General features: G+C 51.8%; 1 protein-coding gene across 1 annotated transcript; it reads left to right on the top strand.

The window, feature by feature from the left end:
• The first annotated feature begins 44 nt into the window (after window positions 1–44).
• On the top strand, window positions 45–19,932 carry STRN4 (striatin 4). The gene is given in 20 exon segments (XM_087971265.1): window positions 45–333; window positions 335–442; window positions 4,511–4,614; window positions 5,331–5,404; window positions 5,514–5,592; window positions 6,359–6,559; window positions 7,048–7,204; window positions 9,306–9,456; window positions 10,364–10,477; window positions 10,975–11,039; window positions 11,041–11,091; window positions 11,245–11,420; window positions 12,138–12,185; window positions 12,951–13,072; window positions 14,534–14,698; window positions 16,277–16,417; window positions 17,265–17,363; window positions 18,238–18,324; window positions 19,213–19,401; window positions 19,796–19,932. Coding segments are annotated over 19 exon segments (2,298 nt in total). The 5' UTR covers window positions 45–147; the 3' UTR covers window positions 19,383–19,401; window positions 19,796–19,932.
• Window positions 19,933–24,525: the final 4,593 nt, after the last annotated feature.

Raw genomic sequence — 24,525 nt, 5'->3', positions numbered from 1 at the left:
CTCCCTTCAGGCCGGAAGTGCGGCCCACCGGCGCGCGCCTGCCCGCCCGCGCGCTCGTCCCTCAGCCGCGTGCGCGCTCCCGTCCTCCTCAGCTCCGTCCTCTGGCTCGTCGTCGCCGTCCACCCGCGCCGGCCGGCCGGGCCCGCGATGTGGCAGCAGCCGCCGCCGCCGCCGCCCCCCCGCCGCTGCTTTCGTCGCCCATGGAGGCCGAGCGGGCCCCGCCGGCTCGGGCCCCGCCGCCGCCTCAAGCGCTTCAGGCCGCGGGGAGACCAGGCGCCGCCGCCGCTGCTGCCGCCGCCGAGTGGGGCCGCCGCCGCCGCCGCCTTCCACCCCGGGCAGCGGCGAGCTGAGCCTGCCGGGCATCCTGCACTTCATCCAGCACGAGTGGGCGCGCTTCGAGGCCGAGAAGAGCCGCTGGGAGGCCGAGCGGGCCGAGCTGCAGGTGGGGCGCTGAACCGGGCGGGATGGGGGCGAAGGCGACCCTGCCCGCCGCCATCTTCCTTGCGGAGACCGTGGGGGGGAGCACTCCATCCCATAATAAAGCTTGCCAGGCCCCCCATCCTCAGTCCCGGGGGGCGGCTCCCAGAGACGCCCCTTTGCTTGTGCCGTGCTTGGAGGCTGCTGGGACTTGTAGTCCCCCTTCTCCAAATGGGGCCTCCTTGGAGCCCCCCCCTTTAAAACTAGGGGGGGGTCTGTAACCCTCCAGGGGGTTGCTTGGGGGGAAGTTTCAGGGACCCTCAAGCCCAGCATATCTGAACCCCCCCCCAACCACAGCTGAGGTGGGGGCAGCCATTCCTGAATTCCTCCCCTCCCCCCCCACTTTGTGGTCCCTTCTGTCCTGTAGAAACTGGGTTGGAAATTGGGGGGGACATGAGCCCCTCCCCCCCTTGATGGGTGTGTGTGTGTGTGTGCTGAGAGTTTGGGATGCAGAGGTGAGACACTTAAAGACACCCCCAAAAGGGGTTTAGAATGAAGGGTTGGATTGCCATAAAGTTTCTCTAGGGCCAGAAGTAATCGGGAATTCGAAATAATAAATGCCTCCCACGTCTGCATCGGGTTCGGCTTCCTTGATCTCAAAAGATCTAGGCTGGATCACGTCTGGGGAATGGTTTTTCTTCCTTGGTTGGTAAAATGTATGCAAATAACGCCGACTTTGTAATGTAAACCACCCAGGTGGAGTGCTCTCAAGCGCTATGGGGTGGTATGGAAGCCTGAATGCTATTGTTCTTTCCATAAAAAGATTAGATCACCACTTGCCCAGGATGGAATTTAAAAAAAGGACGCCTGTCCTGGGACACGGGGTTGGGCTAGAAGACCTCCGAGGTCCCTTGGAAGCCCTGGGATCCTTATGAACGTTGCCGTACAGGAAAGGCGAGAACAGATGAGGACGTCGAACAGCATCCCACAAAAAGGCGCTTTGCAATCAGCTTCCGTGCTGTGGTCAGAAACACACCTGCAGACATGCTGTTTGGCTACAGTTCAGTCCCTGGTTGTCTGATGTTTAGCCAGGCCACAAAGAAGGAAGGGGAGAGGCATGCTAATTATCCATGAAGGATAACTTTACTTGAAGCTGTGTGTAAGCCCAGGCACGGGGTGCTGAGTCCTACTTTGGAAGGCTGCTCTTCGCACCGTCTCAGACAATTTGGTGGGCTCTGTAAAAGAGTAAGAAATTATAATCGATGCCGTGGAGTCTAGTACTGGAATGGCAGCGAAATGTCCCATTTTTAGTTCCCAACCCAAGCTGGCGATAGAGTGGGATGTGTAGGGAAGCGTTGCAGCCACCTACTCAGTAGCAGATCAGGGAAGTATTAAAAGAAAGGAGCATCTGTGCGAGGTAGGGAGGAAAACTCATCCTTGTCACCCCAAACCGGTTGGGAAGCAACAGTCTCCCGGCTGCCATAGTGACGGTGGAGAATATAGAAGGCGGGTGGTGCTTCTATGTCTCGGAGCATGTACAAATATAGGATTGGGTGTGATGACTGGAGACTGGAGATGAGGGTGGCACATGCACCCTTGAGAGCAAGGAAGGATCTGTTTAGAGAAAGCGTTCCCCTCAAATCGGCCGTGGGGCCATCGGACAAGAAGCAATGGATGGAGACTAATCCAAGGAGAGAAGCGACCTGGAATTAAGGAGAAACTTCTTAGCAATGAGGAAAATTAACCGGTGGAACTGCTTGCCTCCAGAAGTTGTAAATGCTCCAATACTGGAAGTTTTTAAGAAGAGACCGGACAGTCACTAGTCTAGGATGGCATATAGGGTCTCCTGCTTGAGCAGGGGGTGGACTAGAAGACCTCCAAGGTCCCTTCCAGCTCTATTCTGATTGACGTGCAAATCGCTGGCCATCATTCTAGGTCCTTTCAAAGGGTTTTGACTACAGGTAGTCCTTGACTTACGACCATTCGTTTAGTGATCGTTTGAAATTACGATGGCAATGAAAAAAATGACTTTGGACCGTTTTTCACACCTACGACCGTTGCAGCATCCCCCTGGTTGCGTGATCAGAATTGAGACACTTGCCAACTGACTCATAGTTACGACAGTCGCGGTGTCCCAGAGTCATGGGATCCCCTTTTATGTCCTTTCAACAAAGTCAGTGGGTCAGCCCAATTCACTTAACCATCACGTGACTATTAAACAGCTGCAGTGATTCACTTAGCACTGTGGCAAGAAAGGGCGTAAAATTGAGCCAAACTCAACTTAAGTTTTGCTTAGGAACAGAAATTCTGGGCTCAGTTGCAGCCGTAAGTTGAGGACTACCTGTATGTCTTGGTTGGTGGTGTGAACTCAACCATCGGGGTTTCTGACACTGGGATCTCCAGAGTTGTGTTTCTTGGCGCCATTCCTTGCCCAGCGAGTTTTACAGGTCTCTTTGAAACAATTAAGAGAGAAAAAAGCCTCGCGCACACCGACTGTCAGAGGAGGGAGGAGGGAGGGTGCATCCGTCCATGGTTAGCCATGATTAAAAGCCCCACTGAAACTCAACCACCAGAATTACCTCTCCCAGCCACCCTAATTCTAGCAAATAACCCTCCGCCTCTCTTCCCTTTCTGGTGCTCCGAGGGCTCCTGCCACGGAGTTTATCCACCGCACCAGTTCTGCGAAGCCTGATTCAACTGCATCCTCAGTGCAGCCTCTAATCATTAACCCACTCAACCTGTTTGCACTGGCACCGAAGTGGAGATCAGATCCCTCTGGTCACGTTCACTGTGGGTTTAGCCCGAGAGAGAGATGCCAGGGTTGCTATTGGAAGCTGGGCGAAATGCATCTCCCCTTAAGCCCCCTTCCCTTTGCACAATGATTTCATTTGTTTGTTTACTATAAATAATATTTATTATAAATACATCTAAGCTCACAAAGTAGCCCTCCGGTTGTTTGTCCCTTCCCTTCTGAAGAAGTGCTGCCCCACCCGGAATCAATGAGGAAAGATCCCCAGATTTGGGCAGTTCTTAAAACCTCTTGGTCCTGTTAAGGGTCCGTCCTCAACCTGTTCCTCCCCATCCAGACCACCACAATCTCCAGGCACAAAACGTGGGAGGCCTCCTTTGGTTGGCCCAGAGTGCAAAGCTACAACTGGATGTCCTTGGTATACTGAACTCTATGGAGACTTTCAGCCACCCAGGTCAACTGGGTGTCCCAAAGGTGCTTTTCCAAGAGGCAACTGGATGGTTAAGTTAATAAGAAGGACGACATATGTACACTGAGAACATTTGCACCAAAGACAAATTCCTTGTGTGTCCAATCGCACGTGGCCAATAAAGAATTCTATTCTATTCTATTCTATTCTATTCTATTCTATTCTATTCTATTCTATTCTATTCTATTCTAATCTAATCTAATCTAATCTAATCTAATCTAATCTAATCTAATCTATTATTAGCAGGAAAACCAGGCAAATGCCAAGGTCAGAAGTGTTTCTCTACACTGAACTTCACTGAACACAGAACCCTAGGGCTAGAAGGGGGACTAGAGGACCTCTAGTCCAACCCCCTGGTCAAGACAGGAGATCTTATTCCATCTCAGTCAAATGGTTGTTGGGTCTATTTTTGAAAACCTCCAGCAGTGGAGCACCAGGAGGCAAGCTATTCCATTGATTAATTCTACTCGCTGTCAGAAAATTTCTCCATAGTTGATTCTTTTTTTATCAAGCTTTCACCTATTACTTCTTGTCCTCTCCTCCTTTGGAGAATAACACAACCCCTTCTTCTCTGTGACAGCCCCTCAAGTACAGGAAGACAGTTATCATGTCCCCCTTATTCCTTCTCATCCATAGATGCTAGGCGTGCCCAGCTCCCTCAACTATTACAATTTAGCCCCCAAAGCTCTTGTCCTCTTGGTTGCTCTTCTCTGCACACTTTCTAGAGTCTCAGCATCTTTTATTGTTGTGATCAGAACTGGATGCTCTACTATGGGTTTATGCTCCTCCTAACACACACTATTTGTCTGATGCGGGATGTTTGTGCAGCTGGTCAGAATGGCCTGTCCTTAACTTGGGCTTCCTGCCTCTTTTAGGCCCAAGTGGCTTTCCTGCAGGGCGAGAGGAAGGGTCAGGAGAACCTGAAGGCTGACCTCGTGCGGAGAATCAAGATGCTGGAATATGCTTTGAAGCAAGAAAGGTGAGCCGCCTCACAGGTGTCGCATCCCCCCCAGGCTGTCCCAGGTGGAGATTCAGAGGCGGGGTGTAGATTCCCCTTAGTTCAGGGGTCCCAAACTTGGCGACTTTAAAGACTTGTGGACTTCAATTCCCAGAACTCCTCAGCCAGGATAGGAGAATTCTGGGAATTGAAGTCCACAAGTTGTCAAGTTTGGAGACTCCTGCCTTAATTTATTTAGCTGGAAGTCAACACCTGAATTTGGGAAGCAGGGAAGATGCTCTTGAGGGATTCTCTCCTTTTTAAATATCCTCACAGTACGTGTGTATGTGTATTTATTTATTAAAAGCTTATCCTGCCTTCATTTTATAAGTAGCTCAAGGCGGTGAAAATATCCAACACAACTTCCTTCACCCTACAACAACAACCCTGTGAGGTGGGTTGAAGTGAAAGAGAGAGAGGGACTGGCTCAAGGTCACCCATTCGGTTTTCAAGCCTAAGGTGGAACTAGAACTCACGGTCTCCTGGTGATTGGCCCAAAGCTACCCAGCTGGCTTTCGTGCCTAAGGCAGGACTAGAACTCCCAGCCCCCTGTTTTCTAGGCCAGCGCCTTCACTGTTCAACATCCTCTCTATGACGTCGGCCCTTCGGTTAGAAGCCATTCCCTACTTTAAGGGACACAGGGAGAAATTACCGCTGGCATCCCCCATCCTTTCCTCAGCTTCCCTTGTTAATTCCAGGTCAAAATACCACAAATTGAAATTCGGGACGGACCTGAACCAGGGAGAAAAGAAACCAGAGGCCTCTGAACCAGGTAGTGGGGCCGGGCTCAGGGCTGCACCTCGGCCAGGGGGTCCCAGGGCTGCTGTTGGGTGGGCCCCGGAGCCGAGGGACACGCTGATGGGACTCTCTTTTACGCTTAGTGTCCAACGGGCCAGCGGAGCCCCTTTCCCTGGAGAACAGCCCGTTCATCTGGAAAGAAGGACGCCAACTCCTCCGTCAGTGAGTAGCGGTGGCTTTCTGGGGGGAGGGGGGTTCCCCCTAAGGGAGGGGAAGTGCACCGGTCCTCCCCAGTGATGGTTTGGGGGGCGGGGGGGGGCAGCTGTTTTTGGACAGTTTTAGCAAAGGGCGTGTCAGATTCCTTGTCACCCAAATGAAGTGTGCCAGGTTCAAATTGGACAGAGTTGTTCCATCCTTGCGTGAAGGACCCCGGTCCTTTTCTGGCTGGGAGAGCCCTCTGAGCCAAACTGGGCTGTTTCAAAAACGTTTTGCAGGTAGTCCTTGACTTGTGACCGGAAGGGAGCCTGCCCATCACGGTCGTTAAGTCTCATAAACGAGTAAATGTAAAGCCTTCTAAATAAATAAAGGCAGGATGTTCGTAAGGTGCGTCAGCCACGGGTCCAGTCTGATTTTAAGATGTGATTTGCGTGGCAGTCGTTAAGCAAAGCAGTGCCTGGCCACAGGCCAGTTTGCTGGAAACAGGAAGTGCCGGTTTCCAGCAAAACCCGGGCTAAAATCACAGTCGTGTAACCACGAGATGCTGCTAATGGACGTAAAGGCAGGCCGGCTGCCAAGCACCCAGAGTGTGGTCACATGACCGGGGAGGCTGGGGGCCGTCGGTTGTTCGGAGCCAGGTCCAGAGAGGCCCCGTCATAACTTTGGTTGGTTGCAAGTCGAAGCGTGCCTGCCAGTTGCCAACCCTCCCGTGGGACTAAAGGCTGCCTCCCTCCCTCCCTCCCTCGGACCCCGGGGTCTCTTCCCCTCCCAGGTATTTGGAAGAAGTGGGCTACACCGACACCATCCTGGACATGCGCTCCAAGCGCGTCCGCTCTCTGCTGGGCCGCTGCTCCATGGAGCTGAACGGGGCTGCCGAAGCCAGCGGCCTGAGCCCCGGACCAGCCCTGGCGGCCACCAGCCTCAACGGAGGAGAATCGCTTCTCGTCAAGCAGATTGAGGAGCAGATCAAAAGGTGAGCGGCCCTTGAGGGGCGGGGCTTGGGGATGGGTGGGGGTTCTGTCCGGGTTGGAGAGGATGACCTCGCGGGGGTCTTGGTTTGCGGGCACCCGTCACTGCGGCTCTCGTTAGGTTTCCTGGAACAAGGAAGTGAGGGACTTGCGGTCTTCCTTCGTAGTTCCTGTTCGATATTGTCGTTCAGGTGCTGGCCAGTAGCATTGATGATGTTCCCTAGTTGGGTAATGAGAGGTCTGTGAGAAAAACCATCAAGCTCAGAGAACACCAAGGACCTCCACAGTCCTCCTCCTCCATTTCTTCTCTCCTTTTCTTCCCCTTTTCCTCCTCCTCCTCCTCCTTTCTGCAAATTCCACTCCTTTCTAGCACTGATAATGCTCCCTAGTTGGGCCCTGAGATGTCTGCAAGAAAACCCCCCCAGCTCAGAGAGCACCCAGGACCCCTCAGTCCAACCCTGAGCGACAAAAGATCCGTCTTCTCCTCTGGCAGGAACGCAGGGAAGGAAGTGAAGGAGCGGGTCAGTAACCCCGTCATGGAGAAGATCCCCTTTTTGAGGGGCTGCGAGGACGACGACAGCGACGAAGAGGAGGACCTGGAAGGCCTGTCCCTGGAGACGCAGCGGCAGCACAAGAAGCAGCGCGTAAAGGTGCCCCCTCTGCTCCCGGAGCCGAAGTTTTTGGGGTGCAGGCAGGGACACTGAGCTGCTGAGCGGGACCCAGTTTCCGGGGAGGCCTCGAACCTTGTCGTTGTTTTTGAAGGGTGAAAACTGGATTTCAGCTATTCTTGCAATCAAATTCCTAAAGCAAAACTGACCAAGGAAACATGCAAGTCACAACGGGTGTTTTATGACCCGTTGGGACAGTTTGGAAGCATTTCAAGGATGTGAAAGTTTTTTGTCCATGCCTTGTTTGGCTTATTAATCAGGAGTGTTCAAGCTTGATGACTTTACGACTGGTGGACTTCAACTCTGAGGTGGTTCGCCGGCAGCCAGTGCAGCCGGCAGCAGAACTGGACAGTGGAGAAGAACAGGGACCAGTCAGGGAGTTTGGAGAGGACTAGGACGAGGGTCCTGCATCCAATGCAGGGATGGGGCCAGGACCATCTGGGAGTGGGGGGGCTGACTCCGGAGCCTCCAGTATCTGGCAGCAGCGAGGCAGAGGACCCAGGGGAGCCTGTTCCCAGTGTGTGTATGCGCAGAGCTGCTACAAGGCAAGAGCAGCTGAGAGAAAAGGGGGGGCGACTCGGGAATAAGGCTGGGAGGTGATTGCCCCTCCCATAAGGGATAAAAGTCAGACCTCAGTGACGAAAGCTTTGCAGGAAGCAAAGTCGTTCGATAGATTCCAAGTCCTCCTTGCAGCTCTGGATGTTTTTTTCTGTTACTTCGGTTTGGTTTCTGTTACAATTGGAGACTTCTATTTTTGGCCACATTCCACAGCACTGACAGGCGTGTGCTTATCTTGGAGAACTGTTTAAGTTAGTATTGGCTGTGAATGAAAATAATTCCCAGTGTTGTGTTGCATTAAAATCGGTTTTGCTTTTAAAACAAGTTTCTGTTTAATTAACGTTTGACGAAGTCTGGATCAGAACAAACTCCCAGAATTGTGACCTGAATTCTGGGAGTTGAAGTCCACCAGTTGTAAAGTGGCCAAGCTTGGAGCCTCCCCTGCTTTAAAAGCACGGGATATCAATCACCACGTGGGTACAATTAGTTGTGTCTTTTGCTTTGGGTGTGTGATATTTTAATGCGTTCCTTTTTGTTTTTGTTTTTCAAAAACCTTATTTTTGAATTATAATTTTGGGATAACCAAGCAGTTTTATAAAGAGAAAAGCACAGAAATCGACCTGGCACTTTTGGATAGTTCATAACAACTCTGCTTGACATTTTTAGAACACATTCGGTCCCCGCTTGCTTGGTCCAAAAATCAATTGTTACTTGAAATTATGTACATCATATATGCAGTCAGTGAAACTATCTTGGCTGCTTTGGGGTTTTTCAAAAATGTCCTATAGTCTACCCTTGCTAAGCAGAATCCACAGTACGAATGCACTGTTTTGAAATAAAGAGTCATTCAGCAGAGACATTTGATAGCATGCAAATTAAAAAGAACAGATACGGTTTCAGAATTTTTTTCTGTTCAAGTTGAAAAAGCCAAATATCAGCCTGCTGCCATTGTGATAGCTGCTCATTCACTCAAGAAGCGCTGCAGCTTCACAACAGGGCCACCCTAAGAATTGTGAGGCTTTATTGAGGGAATTGTCAACCCATAAAACATTTTGTATACACGTTTTATAGTTATCAACAGAAAAAAAGGGGGGAGTTTCAAAGAGCAGGCGGCAGTGTGGAATTGAAAGTACATTCCATTCATATTTTCTTCAAAGACTGATTAGATGACTGAAGCTTCTGTCGAGCAAAAATCTAATTGGAGAATGTGATTGATGACTCTTGGCCTATGGATGTGTCCCATTGGAGAATATGAATTACGATACACCCAGAATGGGTGGGGGGGAAATCAGGGTCAAAGGTGACAGTGAATTCTGTGTCTCAGAGTCGGCCTGCTTTCCCTTCTGTTCGATGGGGTGGGTGGGGGCGCAAGGAATATTTTGCAGCCTTTCCGTCTCCCATCGCGTGCCAGGCCGCAAACGGGAAAACGGGTTTTTTCTACGGCCAAAGGGGGGAGGAATCCCCTACAGGTGGATTAGGAATCCAGGCCTAACCAAGCTCGGCTGCCCTGTGCTTTTCTTGGCAGCTGGCCAACAAGTCCCTGATGCCGGAGGTGGAGGATGAAGACGATGACGAAGATTCGGAGGACGCCCTGAGCGAGTTCGACTACTTGGGCTCCGGGGAAAACGGGGAAGGGTCTGGGGACACGCGGCGTGCTGGAGACAGCAACGAACTGGGTAAGTCCTCGGTGGCGTTGACCTCTTCTTCCCCAGGGAACGGTGGTACCTGGAAGTGGGAGAAGGGAGTTCAATCCCTGGGGAAGAAGCTGCCGTCAGACGCTTTGAGGTTGTAGCTGCTGGGGGTCAGAAGACGGTTCCTCACTCGGGGACAGGAGAAGCCGCCTGAGACCCACATTAACAGAATAACAGGGCTTGGAAGAGAGGGACCTTGGAGGTCTTCTAGACCAACCCCCCCCGCTCAAGCAGGAGACCCCATCCCGTTTCAGACGGAAAGTGATCCTTGTCTTACAAACAGTTCATTTAAAGCTCATCTAAAGGCCCAGGAAAAAAAAAGTGAGTTATGACCGTTTTTCAGACTTAACGACCGTTGCAGCCTCCCTGTGGTGGTTGTGTGATCAGAATTCAGAGGCTTGGCAACTGACTCGGCGTTAATGACGGTCGCGGGGTCCCAAGGTCGTGGGATCACTTTTTGTGATCAATCCCCTGACAAGCGGGAAGCCAGGTTCACTTAACGACCACGTTAGTGGCTTAACGACTGCGGCGATTCACTTCGTAACCCTGGCAAAGAAAGTCGCGAAATGGGACACAAAACTCACAAAACAAATGTTTTCCTTGGTATCTACGGAGATCCTCCCTCCTCCAGGCCCTGGTTGTCCCAAAGGTGGTTTTTTTCTTTTTTTTCCAAGAGGCAACTGGACTTTCTGGGTTTTTTCTTTGGAGACGTTTCGCTTCTCATCTGAAGAAGCTTCTTGGATGAGAAGCGAAACGTCTTCAAAGAGAAACCAGGAAGTCCAGTTGCTTTAGTGATAGAAATTTGAGGCTGAGTTGTCTAGCAACCATCCAGGCTGACTCGCTTTTCCCTCCCTCCTCCCTCTCCTCCCTTCTCTCCCTTCCTTCTTTCCAGGACCCCGCAGGGTGAAGCTGCAAGGCATGCTGGCTGATCTCTGTGATGTTGATGGCCTCTCCCCTAAGCCTTCCATACCTCCAGCCATGACGTCTCAGCCCAGGTCCCACGAAGGTGAGGGCTCCGCACTTCTTTTGGCTCCCAGTTTACCTTTTTGGTCACCCTGTCCAAAGCACCCCTTCCTTCCTTCCTTCCTTTTCTTCCTTCCTTCCTTCCTTCCTTCCTTCCTTCCTTCCTTCCTTCCTTCCTTCTTTCTTTCTTTCCTTCCTTCCTTCCTTCCTTTTCTTCCTTCCTTCCTTCTTTCCCTCCCTCATTCCTTCTCTTCCCTCTCCTCTTTTCCTTCCTCCTTCCTTTCCTTCCTTCCCTTCTTCCTTCCTTCCTTTTCTTTCATTCCTTCCTTCCTTCTTTCCCTCTCCCTCTTTTCCTTCCTCTTTTCTTCTTCCTTCTTCCTTCCTTCCTGCCTTCCTCCTCCCTCCTTCCCTCCCTCCCTCCCTCCCTCCCTCCCTCCCTCCCTCCCTCCCTCTCCCTTCTCCCTCCCTCCCTCCTCCTCCCTCCCTTCCTTCCTTCGCTCTGCCACATCCCAACAGTTTCTTTTTCCCTCCCCAAATCAGGGTCGCTGGGCTTCTCCTCAGACGTGTTCATCATGGACACCATCGGAGGGGGGGAGGTCAGCTTGGGGGGACCTTGCAGACCTGACTGTCACCAACGACAATGAGCTGAGCTGCGATGTGAGTAGCCTTGGAGATGCCGCCCACAGTGGCCGCCCGCCTCGCCCTCTCGCTCCCCTCCCTGCAGCCGCTCTGCTGCGCTCCCGGGTGGGCCAAAAGGGAGGGCTCTGCAGAGCAACAGGCGTTGAGTCTTCTCTCTCCTGCTTCCCTCAGCTCTCAGACAGCAAAGACGCTTTTAAGAAGACGTGGAACCCCAAATTCACCCTGCGGAGTCACTACGATGGCATTCGAGCTCTGGTCTTCCACCACCGGGAGTCAGCTTTGGTCACCGCCTCGGAGGACGGGACCCTCAAGCTGTGGAACCTTCAGAAGACGGTGGCTGCCAAAAAGTGAGAAACTCCCCCACCCTCCCCTATAGATCTATCTGTATCTCCCCCCCATATCCATCCATCCATCCATCTATCAATACTACCTAACCTATTTCTATGTATCTTTTAACTATCTTTTATCCATCTATTAACTACATCTTCTACCTTTTAACTACCTATCTTTTATCATCTATCAATACTATCTATCTAATCTATTTCTATCTTTTAACTATCAATTTATCATCTTCTATCTTTTAACTGCCTCTTTTATCTATCATCTGTCAATACTATAACTAATCTATATCAAACTATCTAATCTATCAATACTACCTATCATCTATCAATATTATCTATTTATCTCTATCTATCTCTATCTCTATTATCTATCTATCTATTATCTATTTATCTCTCTCTCTCTCTCTCTCTTTCTCTCTCTCTATCTATCTATCTATCTATCTATCTATCTATCTATCTATCTATCTATCTATCTATCTATCTATCTATCTATCCGTCCCTCCCTCTCTCTCTCTCCTCCTCTCCGTCCATCCATCCATCCATCCATCCATCCATCCATCCATCTATCTATCTATCTATCTATCTATCTATCTATCTATCTATCTATCTATCTATCTCCCATCCATCCCCCACACTTCTGGGCCTCTGGGCAGCGCCCAAATAAACCAGTCCCATCCTGTAAAAGCTGTGGTCTATTTGTGGCTCTTCTCTCTTCTCTCGCAGGAACACTGCGCTGGACGTGGAACCCATCTACGCGTTCCGAGGACACAGGTGCGCGGATGTGCTTGCTGCAAATGGGGCGGGGGGGCTTTTTAGGATGCCAGGCAGGCAATCCCACTGGCTCCTCCCCACTTCCCTTGTGGGAAAGTTACAGGTATCCTCGACCCTACAACAATTCACCCAGTGACCGCTCAAGAGTTACAAGGACCCTGAAAAAAGGGACTTAGGACCGGTTTTTTCACACGACCATAGCCGCGGTCAGTGATCCAAATTCAGCTGCTTGGCAACTGACTCATATTTATGACGGACTCAGTGTCCCAGGGGCATAGGATCGGCTTTTGGGACCTTCTGACAAGCAAAGGTCAATGGGGGGAAGCCAGAACCACTGAAACAGCCATGGGACTAACTTAAGAACGGCAGGGATTCGTTTAACAGCCGTGGCAAGAAAAGTCGTAAGACGGGGTAAATTTCACTTTATAGCTGTCTCGCTTAGCACCAGAAATGTTGGGCTCAATTGTCATAAATCAAGGACTACCAGCACAATGATAAATACATTATATGGCAGCCTGGGGCCTCCTTGTGACCCCCAGCAGCTGCCCCACTCGGCCGATTTGCCCTGCCTAACAAGGGGGGAGGGGTGGCCCCGAGTACCTCGGAAGGCAACTCTGCACTCAGTTTGCCGAAGGACTCACAAAACCACCTTCCCAGGTCACCTCCAGGTGCCTCATCATCGTGTTTGGAAACGTCATTTGGGTGTACAGAGATGCTCCTTTCCTCTTCCAAAGTCGTCCTTCCTCTCTTTGGCTTCCTCCTTAGGGGCCCGGTGCTCTCGGTGGCCATGGGTTGCAACAGCGAGTCCTGCTACAGTGGGGGATCAGACGCCAGAATCCGCTGTTGGAAGATCCCCGATCTTGGCATGGACCCTTACGACGGCTACGGTAGGTAGGAAGCTCCCCTGGTTCCTCCTCCTCCTCTTCCACTTCATCTTCCTCTTCCACTTCATCTTCCTCCTCCTCCTCTTCTTCTTCTTCTTCCTCCTCCTCCTTCCTCCTCCTCTTCTTCCTTCCTCCTCCTCTTCCTCCTCCTCCTCCTCTTCCTCTTCTTCCTCCTCTCCTCCTCCCCCCTCCTCCTCTTCCTCCTCCTCTTCCTCCTCCTCCTCCTCCTCCTCCTCCTCTTCTTCTTCCTCCTCCTCCTCCTCCTCCTCCTCCTCCTCTTCCTCCTCCTCTTCTTCCTCCTCCTCTTCCTCTTCCTCCTCCTCCTCTTCCTCCTCCTCCCTCCTCCTCTTCCTCCTCCTCCTCCTCCTCTTCCTTCTCCTCCTCCTCTTCCTCCTCCTCCTCCTTCCTCCTCCTCCTCCTCTTCTTCCTCCTCCTCTTCCTCCTCCTCCTCCTCTTCCTCCTCCTCCTCCTCTTCTTCCTCTTCCTCCTCCTCCTCTTCTTCCTCCTCTTCCTCTTCCTCTTCCTCTTCCTCTTCCTCTTCCTCCTCCTCCTCCTCCTCCTCTGCTCGCAAAGTTCAATCCCGAAAGGAAACGCTCAGATGGAGAGTCGAGTTTTATTGTTGGGAGGCAGGAGAACCATTAATGGGGCTTCCTCCTTGTTTAGAACCAGAGACAAAAGAGGAGGGACAGCCTTGACAGTCTCGTTTCCTCCACAAACGCTGGTTGAGAAACGATGCGTCCTCCGTGGATCCCTTCATCCTTCTGGTGCCGCGGCTTTGGGCTCAGGGCGTCCCTCCCTCCCTCCCTCCCTCCCTCCTCCTGCTGATCTGGAAGGAGGCTTTTGGCTTTCCTTAGCTGGTTGTTGCGTCATCATTCAGTTCAGCGTCCCTTTGACGTTGTCTTGAATGGCTGATCGCTTCTTCCGTGGTTGTCTTTCCGCCTAACCTGGGAACGCCTGGGAGAATCTGTAAACGTGGTTGATTTATGACCGAGACATTATTTTTATCCCACCTTTATTATTTTTATGAACAACTTTAAGGCAGCGGACATGACTAACGTTCCTTCCTCCTCCTATTTTCTGCATAACAACAGCCCTGTGAGGTGGGTTGGGCTGAGAGAGAGTGAATTTATTGTCTGCTGGAGATTGGGCCAAGATCATCCAACCGGTTTTCGTGCCTAATGCAGGACTACAACTCCCAGTCTCCTGGTGATTGGCCCAAAGTTCCCCAGTCAGCTTTCATGCCTAAGGTGGGACTAGAACTCCCAGCCTCCTAGTTTCTAGCCTCGTTCCTTCATCACTAGAGCCAACAGGCTTTGATGCTAGTTTGATCTGAACAAATCTCAGCGGCTCACAGGTAGAACCAACCAAGGGGCCTGCTAGTCCGATTTCTTCTCCCGCTTGCCGGGCCCCGTCTGCGCCAAGCGAAGCGTGCCAGATGTTGCCTCTTCCCTCTTTGTGGCGTAGATCCAAGCGTGCTCCACACTGTCCTGGACGGCCACACAGACGCCGTCTGGAGTCTGGCGTTCAGCCTCGCCAGGAATCGCTTGGCTTCCTGCTCGGCAGACGGCACCGTGAGGATATGGGACCCCTGCAGTGGCTCCTGTCTTAGCACCTACAACGGGGACAGCGGTGAGCTGGGCTGGGAGGGGTCTGCAGGGGGGTGGTGGTGCATGGGATTCCCCTGGCACCACAAGGGGTGGGGCAGACCCCAGGCTTTTAAGATAAGGTGGGATGAGCTAAGAGAATCTGGAACACACTGGAACGCCTTAAAAAATGAAATTCTGGTGCGTGCTCTCAAAAGCGTGTGCGTGTGTATGTACACATATACATACATACCTAAATGTATATATAAAACACCTTATACACACACAAACATATCTATATATTTCTATATATAAAAGCGAAAGGCCCCTCACGCATCATCACAAAGTCTTCAGAACCGTACAACCTACAAACCTGAAATTGGGCACCTATGTTCCTCTTGACTTCTAGGGGCTCCCTAAGAAAGGATTTTTCAAAATGACCATCAGAGCATTTAGAGTATTTCCTATATTATTATTATTATTATTATTAACATGCTCTGATGCTAAGGAGTTCTACTCCCCCTCCCCACCTGAAAAAAAGAAATCTCTTCTAAAGTGCAAAACACAAGCTGAGGAGGTTCAGTTTCGGTTTCATAGCAGCAGCAAGCAGCTTTAGTCCAGAACAGTTGAACTGAGCCACGCCCCAGGCTCTTCCCTGTCTCCTTGTTTACACAGCAAATACTGTTTCAGTTTCCAAACAGCCCTCAACTCTCACACACTGACAGGATGCTAGCCAGATGAATACTGATGGATGCTGGTAGGCAGAGGCAGTATTTTTTCCCTCTTCTTTTCCTCCCCAGAAACTAAGCCTGACCACCTAGTTTCATAGTGAAGCACGGGTACCCTGCGAGTGTGTGTGTGTATGTATGTATGTATGTATGTATGTATGTATGTGTGTGTGTGTGTGTGTGTGTGTGTATGTGTATATATATATTTTCTGAGGTTCTCGCGGGTATTTGTATGTGGATCTTTGGTTATTCGGGTTTTCTCCCGCGTAAGATTGGAAGTATCTAGGCAACGTTTCGATGAAGTCTCATTCATCATAATGTTCAGGCTTGTGTCTTCGGCTCTGTGCTTCTCAGAGTGATGTGAGCTTGCAGCTGCTTCTTCCTTTTAACTGCTAGTGGGGGTGTGACTTGATTGGGTGGGGACTTCATCGAAACGTTGCCTAGATACTTCCAATCTTACCCGGGAGAAAACCCGAATAACCAAAGATCCATATATGTGTGTGTGTGTGTGTCTATGTGTGTATTTATATATACATAATTTACAACACAGGTCTTCCACCTTGGCAACTTTAAACCTGGAGGACTTCCACTCCCATAATTCTGGGAGTTGAAGTCCGCCAGGCTTAAAGTGTCCAAGGTGGGAGACCCCCGATTTAGAATACATAGCAGAAAAAAAGAGTCTTGAGAGTTAACAAGATAGAAACCACCTTGAATATAAACCAGTTGTAACTCCAAATGGCCAGCGTACAAACGGTTCTAAGTCGAGCATTACCTGTAAGTTAATAATCCGAATACTACAGAACGGAGGGTTTTGTTTTTGTTTTTAATTACCATTGTGTTCGAGGGCTGACCTTCCTCCCACCCCCCCCGGTGGGCCCGCCGGTTCTCTCCTGCAGAAAATGGCACCCCGACCTCCGTCGCCTTCTCCAGCACCGATGCCACGCGGGTGGTGGCAGCCTTCCAGACGGGCAGAGCGGTGCTCTACGATGCGGAGGCCTCCTGCCCCATCCTGACCTTTGAGGGCAGACCTGCCGGCGGTGAGTTGGGGCGGGTGGATGAAAAGGGAGAAGGGCATACTTGTTTCCCGAGCGGGGGAGGGAAGGAGGGAGCAGTGGGTTTGGGTGTGAGTTTTAGGTGGGCAGGTTGCATTTCGCAATGATAGGAGCTGTCCTTAGTTCTACAGCCCCTTTTTGAACTAGCTCAGGGGTCGCCAACCTTTTGGGCCTCAGGAACCACCAAACTCATCATTTTAAATCCCGCGGACCGGAGACCCTGGGAAAATCCCCCTAAAAAAGTCTGCCGGAAAATCCCCCACTCCGTTTTCCTACTGATCAATCATTCTTTATTTGGGATTACAGGATACCATCTCCAGCTCCATTCTCGGGAGGTTGGGGTGGGGGAGAGACTTTTGGCTTCATGCAAAGAAAGCAGCAGAAGCCGCAGAAGTCTTTCTTTCTCTCCCCCAAACATCGCCAGAAATGAGCCTTTGCCGGCGCAGCCTCTTGGAGCAGGAGGCCTTGCAGGGTCCCCAAAGACTCATTTCTGGTGGAGTTTGGGGGAGAGAAAGAAAGACTTTGGCTGCTTTCCTTGCGTGCAGCCAAAAGCGGAAGAAGAAAGAAGCGGAAAGAAGCAGCCTGGGGGCCGGGCCAGGCGCGTGGGGCAAGTTCCCCCCTCCGCCCTTTCCCCCCTCCCCTCACTCCCTCGTGGTGTTCACAACGCAAGCAACGCAAGCCTTGTGTTCCTGCGCAGCCTGGATTAATTGCTTTGGGGATGATATTTCTCTGCGGAACACTAAAATTTTCTCGCGGATCACCAGTGGCCCCCGGCCCACTGGTTGGCGATCACTGAACTTGAGCGCATGCCCTTTCTCTTGCCTTGGCACAGGAGCCAGTCAGATCAACCAAGTGGTGAGTCACCCCACCCAGCCTGTCACCATCACGGCGCACGATGACCGAGGGATTCGTTTCCTAGACAATCGGACAGGTAAGGGGGTGGGTGGGTGGGATTTACGGCCTCCGATTCCTTCAAGGGGTCCTTGGGGCTCTCTGAGCTGGGTGGCTTTTCTGCAGACATTTCATGACCCAACTAGGGAACGTCATCAGTGCTAGAAAAGGGAGGGAGGATTGTGGAGTGAAGGAGGAGGAAGAGGAGGAGAAGCGGGGAGGAAGACTCGGGACCCTGGTGCTCTGTGATCTTGGTTGTTTGCTTGCAGGTGTTTCCTAACACAACTAGGTAATATCAGTGGGTGGAGGGGGGGCGTGAAGAAGAAAAAAAGGAGGAAAGAGGAGGAGGAGAGGTGGGGGAGGAGAAAGGAGGAGAGGGGAAGAGGAGGAGAAGAAAAAGAAGAAGAGGAGAAGAAGAAGAGGAGGAGGAGGAGGAGAAGAAGAAGAAGAGGAAGAAGGAAGAAGAAGAAGAAGAAGAAGAAGAAGAAGAAGAAGAAGAGGAAGAGGAAGAAGAAGAAAGAAGAAGAAGGAAGAAGGAAGAAGAAGAAGGAAGAAGAAGAAGAAGAAGAAGAAGAAGAAGAAGAAGAAGAGGAAGAGGAAGAAGAAGAAGAAGAAGAAGAAGAAGAAGAAGAAGAAGAAGAAGAAGAAGAAGAAGAAGAAACAGCAACTGTGGGGTCCTTGGTGTTCTCTGAACCTGGCTGTTTTCCTGCAGACATTTCATTAGCCCGCTAGGCAACCTCATCAGTGTCAGTGAGGAATGGGCTGGACTTCAAGCCTGAGCTACAGATATTCTCCTTTATCTGATTCCTTCCCAAGGACGGAAGTGACCCCCCCACTCCCGCTCCTCCGCTTTCAGGACTGGAAAAGAAAAACGGTCTGGCCCTAATCCTGTTTCCTCTCCCTCTCTTGCCCAGGAAAAGCCGTGCACTCTATGGTGGCTCACCTGGATGCGGTTACCTGCCTAGCCGTGGACCCCAAAGGAGTCTTCCTTATGTCGGGAAGTAGGTACCTTTCCTCTCCCTTCGTCTCCTGGGCAGAGAAGTGAGCCCTGGAGCAAACGTCACCCGGCTCAGCACCGCAGAGTGGAACAGGGGTGGCCTGCCAACATTTTTGACTACCGGTTCTGTGGGCGGGGCCAGGTGGGCGGGGCCATGTGACTGGGTGGGTGTGGCTTCTAACCCCGCCCCCCCTTTTTTTCAGCACCACCCCATGCTCTGTTTTTTCAGGGAAGCCTCCCGGGAGCCCATTTTGGCTTCCCTAAGGCCCAGGATGCTAAAAACACCTCCTTCACTCCATGTTTTGGCCTCCTGGTCCTCATGGAAGCAGTAAGATAGTGAGGGGAATCCCAGCACAGCTGATTGTCGGAACAGGTGATTGTTGGGAGGAAAGAAAGAAAGAGAGAGAGAAAGAAAGAGAGAGAGAGAGAGAAAGAGAGACAGAGAGAGAGAGAGAGAGAAAAAGAAAGAGAGAGAGAGAGACAGAAAATGAGAGAAAGAAAAAGAGAGAGAAAGAAAGAGAGAGAGATAGATAGATAGATAGAAGAAAGAGATGATAGAGAGATAGATAGATAGAGAGATAGATAGAAGAGAAAGAAAGAAAGAAAGAAAGAAAGAAAGAAAGAAAGAAAGAAAGAAAGAAAGAAAGAAAGAAAGAAAGAAAGATGAAAGATAGATAGATAAAGGCCAGTTCGCCTGAACCGGCCCAAACCGGTAGAGTGGAAGGAAGAAGCGGTGAGGCCTGGGGCTTCCTCCTGGGATCTAACCCTAACCATTGCTTTTGGGCCGAGCGGCGGTGCCCGGAGACGGGGAAGATTCTAGCGGTCCAGGAGGGTCTTGGCGTCGCACGGGTGGGATTGTGGTTGCCTCCCGGCCACCGCTCTCTTCCCACAGGCCATGACTGTTCGCTGCGGCTGTGGAACCTGGACAACAAGACCTGCACCCAGGAGATCACGGCTCACCGCAAGAAGCACGAGGAAGCCATCCACGACGTGGCCTTCCACCCCAGCAAGGCCCTGATTGCCAGCGCGGGAGCCGACGCCCTGGCCAAGGTCTTCATATGACGAGGAGGCAGCCCTGCAGGTAAGCCTCGCTCCAGAGAGGGGGGCGTGGAGTGGGGGAAGACAGGTAACGTCTGGTCAGGATGCAGGGGGGTTGGGCTAGAACAGGGGTCTCCAGCCTTGGCAACTTGAAGACTGGTGGACTTCAACTCCCAGAATTCTGGGAGTCAAAATCCACCAGTCTTAAAGTGGAATTCAGGGAGTTGAAGTCCGCAAGTCTTAAAAGTTGCAATGCTGCGACGGTCATAAAAGTGTGAAAACGGTCCCAAGCCCCCACCCCCTTTCCCCCCGTGCTGTCGTTGTAACTTTGAGCTGTCACTCAACGCACTGTCGTAAGTCGAGGACCGTCTGTGTTCCGTTAGGGCCTCCTGTCTGTCTCCCTCTTCACCAGCCTCTCTTTTTTCTCCTCTCCCCAGGAATCCCGTCTCTTCCGCTTCCTCCTTTCTCCGGCCCGGGCGGTGGTGCTAACCCAGCGCGTCCCTCCCTCACCTGCCGGGACCCTCCCTGTCTCCCACCTGAACTGGGGACCGATGCCTGCTGGACAGCACGAGGGGCCAGCCGCCGCCCCTTCCCCACAGCCCTCGCAGCCCTCACCTTCCTTCACCAGCACTGAAAACGGTTTTTTTTCTTCTGCTCATTTCAAGGCCGCCCCGTGGTTTTTATTTCCCAGCTCAGGGAGTGGAAAAAAACAAAACCAAACCCCAATTAACCTCCTCCCTCCCCACCCACCCCACAACTGCTATTGGAAGGGGAAGGAATCCTCCCCGAACTCTGCTGCACCTGGACCCCCAAACCTCTGCCCCACCTTGGGGAAGGGGCCTTGAAATGCTTCCCCCTTTCTTGGCTCGGTTGGCTGAGGACATTTTCTTTTTCTTTTTTGCAAACATTTTGGGTCGCTTTGCCGCCGCACGAGCTTTTCTGGACGAAGACGGACGAAACCCACTGGATGCCCAGCGCCAACTTGGGTGGGTGGGTGGGGGGCGTTGACTTTCCCTCCAGCCCCACGGCGTGGGCTCCGGGCTCAAGATCCGGAGGAAATCAAGTGCCAACCTTTGCTCCTTCTGAGCCCCGAGATACGCCCCCATTCACCTGCTACTCCCCTTCTGACCTTACAACCCCTTCTACGATATTTGGAAGAGGAGATGGGGGTGTCGTTCTCCTCCAACCCCCGCTTCCCCAATTTCTCAGGCAGGTATCCTGGAAGGAGGCAGGGGGTTCTGGGTGAGGGTCTCCTCTGCTTTTGCCGGTATTCTTAAAGCAGACGTGGCCCCTTTAAGGCTTGTGGGCTTCCAAATCCCAGGATTCCCCAAAGAATTCTGGGACTTGAAGTCCACAAGTCTTAAAGGGGCCACGCAGAGGGACTTCTGTTCTAAGGGGGGCAGGTTAGAGAAGGAGGAGGGGTCCAAGAAGGAGGGGGCAGCGTTGACCAATCAACCAGCCAACCAGCCCATGCTGGTCTATCCTGCTAGGGACGAAACATCCCGGCTTGTCCCCCTCCTTGCTGGCAGGGGGCTTTCGGGGCAGGAGAAAGGGGTCCCGAATGTGATGTATAGAGTGATGAGGATGATGAAAGTTTGGAAGCCCACCCTGCAGGGCTACTCCTGGTTGACCCTGAGAGGGAGGGGAGGGGGGGGGTTGTAAAAACAGCCAGATCAACCTGTCCTGGGCTAAGAGGAAGGTGTGCCTGCCCCTGGGTGGGTGGGTGGGTGGGTGGGCTGCGTGCTCGCAGAAGGTGGGGGGCTCCAGATTTGACCTCTTGTGGACAGCTGGAAGCAAAGCAACCCACTTGGGCCGCTTTTAAGAAGGGTGGACTTCAACTCCCAGAATTCCCCAGCTCGCCAGCCATGGGAGTATCGTAAGCCCAAAACAATAACCAGTTGGGCATTCCGGGAGTTGAAGCCCACCCATCCTGAAGGACAAGAGCTGGGGAATTCTGGGAGTTGAAGTCCGGAGCTTTACAAATTTGGTAGCATGCTGTAGCATGGGGGATTCTGGGAATTGAAGTCTGCCCCCCTCTTCCAGTTGCTAAGGTTGGGGGGTGGGGGAAACCCTTACTGGAGAGAGCCGTTCAAGCTGGATGTGAATCCTTGGCTAGCAGAGCAAATCCTCCTTGGATGTGGCCTCCTCGGTCTAGTGTTGGGTCGCAGAGGGGCACAAGGAGCCGGGTTCCCACCTTTTGGGGAGGGGTAGGGCGGGTTCTACACTGCGGACCAGACCATTTGCTATCCTGGAGGGGTGGAGCTGTTATCAATCGCTCCCCCCCCCCCAGCACTTCCATCTTCTGTAGCCCATCTGGGCTTGCTCTAAATTGCCAGACCAACCCGGGGTGGGCAGCTGTTCCTGGCCTGGGACACCTGTGGAAGGAGAGACACGGGCAGCTGTGCCAAGCACTCCATGCAAGGGGAGGGCAGAAGCGCAGCTCTTGGGGTGGGGTGGGGGGCATATCTGCAGCGAGAGGTCCTCAAAGTCAAGGGAGCGAGCACCACCAGGAGATCAAAGCCCTTTTTCTTTCTTTAAAATGCACCTCCGTGGGCTTCGATGTCCTGACTGGCTTCACTCTTGACCTTATAAACTGACCACCCCCGTACCAATACCCTCCCCAAGCTGTTTGCAAACAGCACCTCCCTGCATTGGAGAGTAAGGGGTTTCTTTTTTTAGGGTGGGTGGGTGGGAGACGGTTTGGGTTTCCCTTTTTCCAACTTTTATCTCCTTTTCGTTCTTTGGGGCGGGTATTTGGGTCTCCCTCGTTTGTTTTTGTACATTCTGTTCAGTCGAAGAAAACAAGATTTGAAAAGGAAAAAGGAGACACCTTTTACACACACACACACACACACACACACACACACACACACACACACACACCGGGGCACTCCGAAGGGCTGATGATGATCCTGGAAGTAACCACAACCTCGTTATCACTGTGTGATAAGTTTTCTACGCACCATCATCACAGTCATTTTTTTTAAAAGAAGAAGAAAAGACGCCCTATTTGAACTCGAGCCGGGGGTTCAAAGGGGAGAAGCAGCCCATATTTCGCCCCCCCGAGACTCACCCCTGGCCCTTCTTCTCCCCCAACCCCTTTCCACCCCTCCTTCTCCCTCTTCTCGGTGAGGCTCATCGGACGGAGCCCACCTGCTTTTTAAAAACAAAAAACCAAACCTGCCAATTTAGCTTTCTCCTGTATTTATTTGAACTCTTTTTGTCTTTATCATTTGGGGCCTTTTGTGTTAATCCTAAAACTCGACTGTATGTGGGGGACAAAAGAAATCCTGCCTTGGTAATAATATTATTAATAAAAGTAATAAATTTAAAAAAACAAACAAACCCCCCCCCCCCTTTGTTTTGCAATCAGGGCTGGAATTTGCAACTCCTTTTTTCTGGCCGCCTGCAACATTTGGGCTGCTTTCAAGGGTTGGATTTTTCTGGTCATTTTAGAAAGGCTCCCCAAAGGAGGCCCACACCTGACCACACTGGGGCCTCCTTTGGAAATGCACTGGAGAGGGGAGGGGAGATGCCCCCTTCCCACAACCCGGATGCTACTTTCCCATTCACTTCCTTTAAAAAGGATGGTGTGATTTGGGGGAGGGGGGGCAGCATTCAGGATAAAGGCCAGGGGGGCTGTGTACCCCCCCAGGTGGGGTGATAAAAATCAGTATTTTATTCATTTGTATCCTGCCTTTACACAAATAACTCAAGGCAGGGAAAGTATGCACATGCCTTCCTCTTTTCCCCACAACAACCCTGTGAGGTGGGTGGGGTTGAGAGAGTGACAGGCCTAAAGTCACCCAGTTGGTTTTCATGCCTAAAGCGGGACTAGAACTCGCCGTCTCCTGGTGATTGGTCCAGTCACCCAACCATCTTTCACGTTTAAGGCGGGACTAGAACTCACCGTCTCCTGGTGATTGGTCCAGTCACCCAACCACCTTTCACGTTTAGGCGGGATGTCTCCTGGTGATTGGTCCAGTCACCCAACCACCTTTCACGTTTAAGGCGGGACTAGAACTCACCGTCTCCTGGTGATTGGTCCAGTCACCCAACCACCTTTCACGTTTAGGCGGGACTCTCACCGTCTCCTGGTGATTGGTCCAGTCACCCAACCATGATCTTTCATGTTTAAGGCGGGACTAGAGCTCGCCGTCTCCTGGTGATTGGTCCAGTCACCCAACCATCTTTCATGCCTAAGGCGGGATTGGAACTCCTGTTTTCTAGCTAGCCGGGGAATTCTGGGAGTCAAAGTCCCCAAATCTTCAAGCAATCCAGGCTGAGAAACCCTGCTCAAAAATTAAGCTGCTGGACCTTATGATCAAGACGTTTTAGCTAATCCAGAGCTCCCAAAAGTTAGAAAATTAACACAGCGGGGTGGTAGAGCTACAGATCTAGCTGAGGAATGCCTGAGGAATTCTGGGGTTGAAGTCCACAGCTTGTAAAGGCCCCGGGTTTGCGGACTCCTGCATGAAATAGGAACCAAACTCTCTCTAAATGGCTTGTTCACCACTTTGTGGCCTGTTTCCTCTTACGGCTGAGATTGCAATCCTATTTTATTTTTTTATTTATTTTTAAATGCTCGGGGGAAGGATTTCCCATTCAGTCCTCACCCTTTACTGCAATCCAGGCCCTGAGAAGCAGGAGGGGGCTTCCCCCAAGCCAGCTTGGCTGGCTGTTGTGACTCGGGCATGCCATGGCAACTGCCATAACCGCTGCCCCGCCTGCCCTGGGCACGGGTTTTCCAGAGCCCCCGTCCTTCTCTGACTTTAGGAAACGGTGCATGCACGCACAGCCTCCCGGGCGCTGCACCTGGTTCAGAAAGGCTCCCTGGCTGGGGCACACAACGAGCGGTGCCCGCAGGGTGGCACCTCCAGGGCAGCTCAAGGGGAAAGCCTGTCGAACTGGCTCCGTTACCTTCAGGGAGCCAAGCCCGGCGGGCTGCCAAGGGAAGAGCCCTTTGGATGTCTTGGGGTGGGGGGTTCGTCTCGTTCTGTGGTTGTCTTGGCTTCCAGCCTTGTGAGCCACGGAAGGATAGAAGAGAGAGGCACTGTCGCTCAGGGCTGAAGTGCAGAGTCTTCGGTGCCTTCTGACAATAGAATAGAATATGGAGAATAGAATATGGAGAATGGAATGGGATAGAATAAAAATAGAATAGAATAGA

Source organism: Notechis scutatus, chromosome 8 (assembly GCF_049901735.1).
Source record: "Notechis scutatus isolate UNSWTSFEM ecotype Mainland chromosome 8, rNotScu1.2, whole genome shotgun sequence".
Classification (NCBI taxonomy): Eukaryota; Metazoa; Chordata; class Lepidosauria; order Squamata; family Elapidae; genus Notechis; species Notechis scutatus.
The sequence above is the reverse complement of the archived record's forward strand: the minus strand, read 5'-3'. Positions and strand labels throughout refer to the sequence as shown.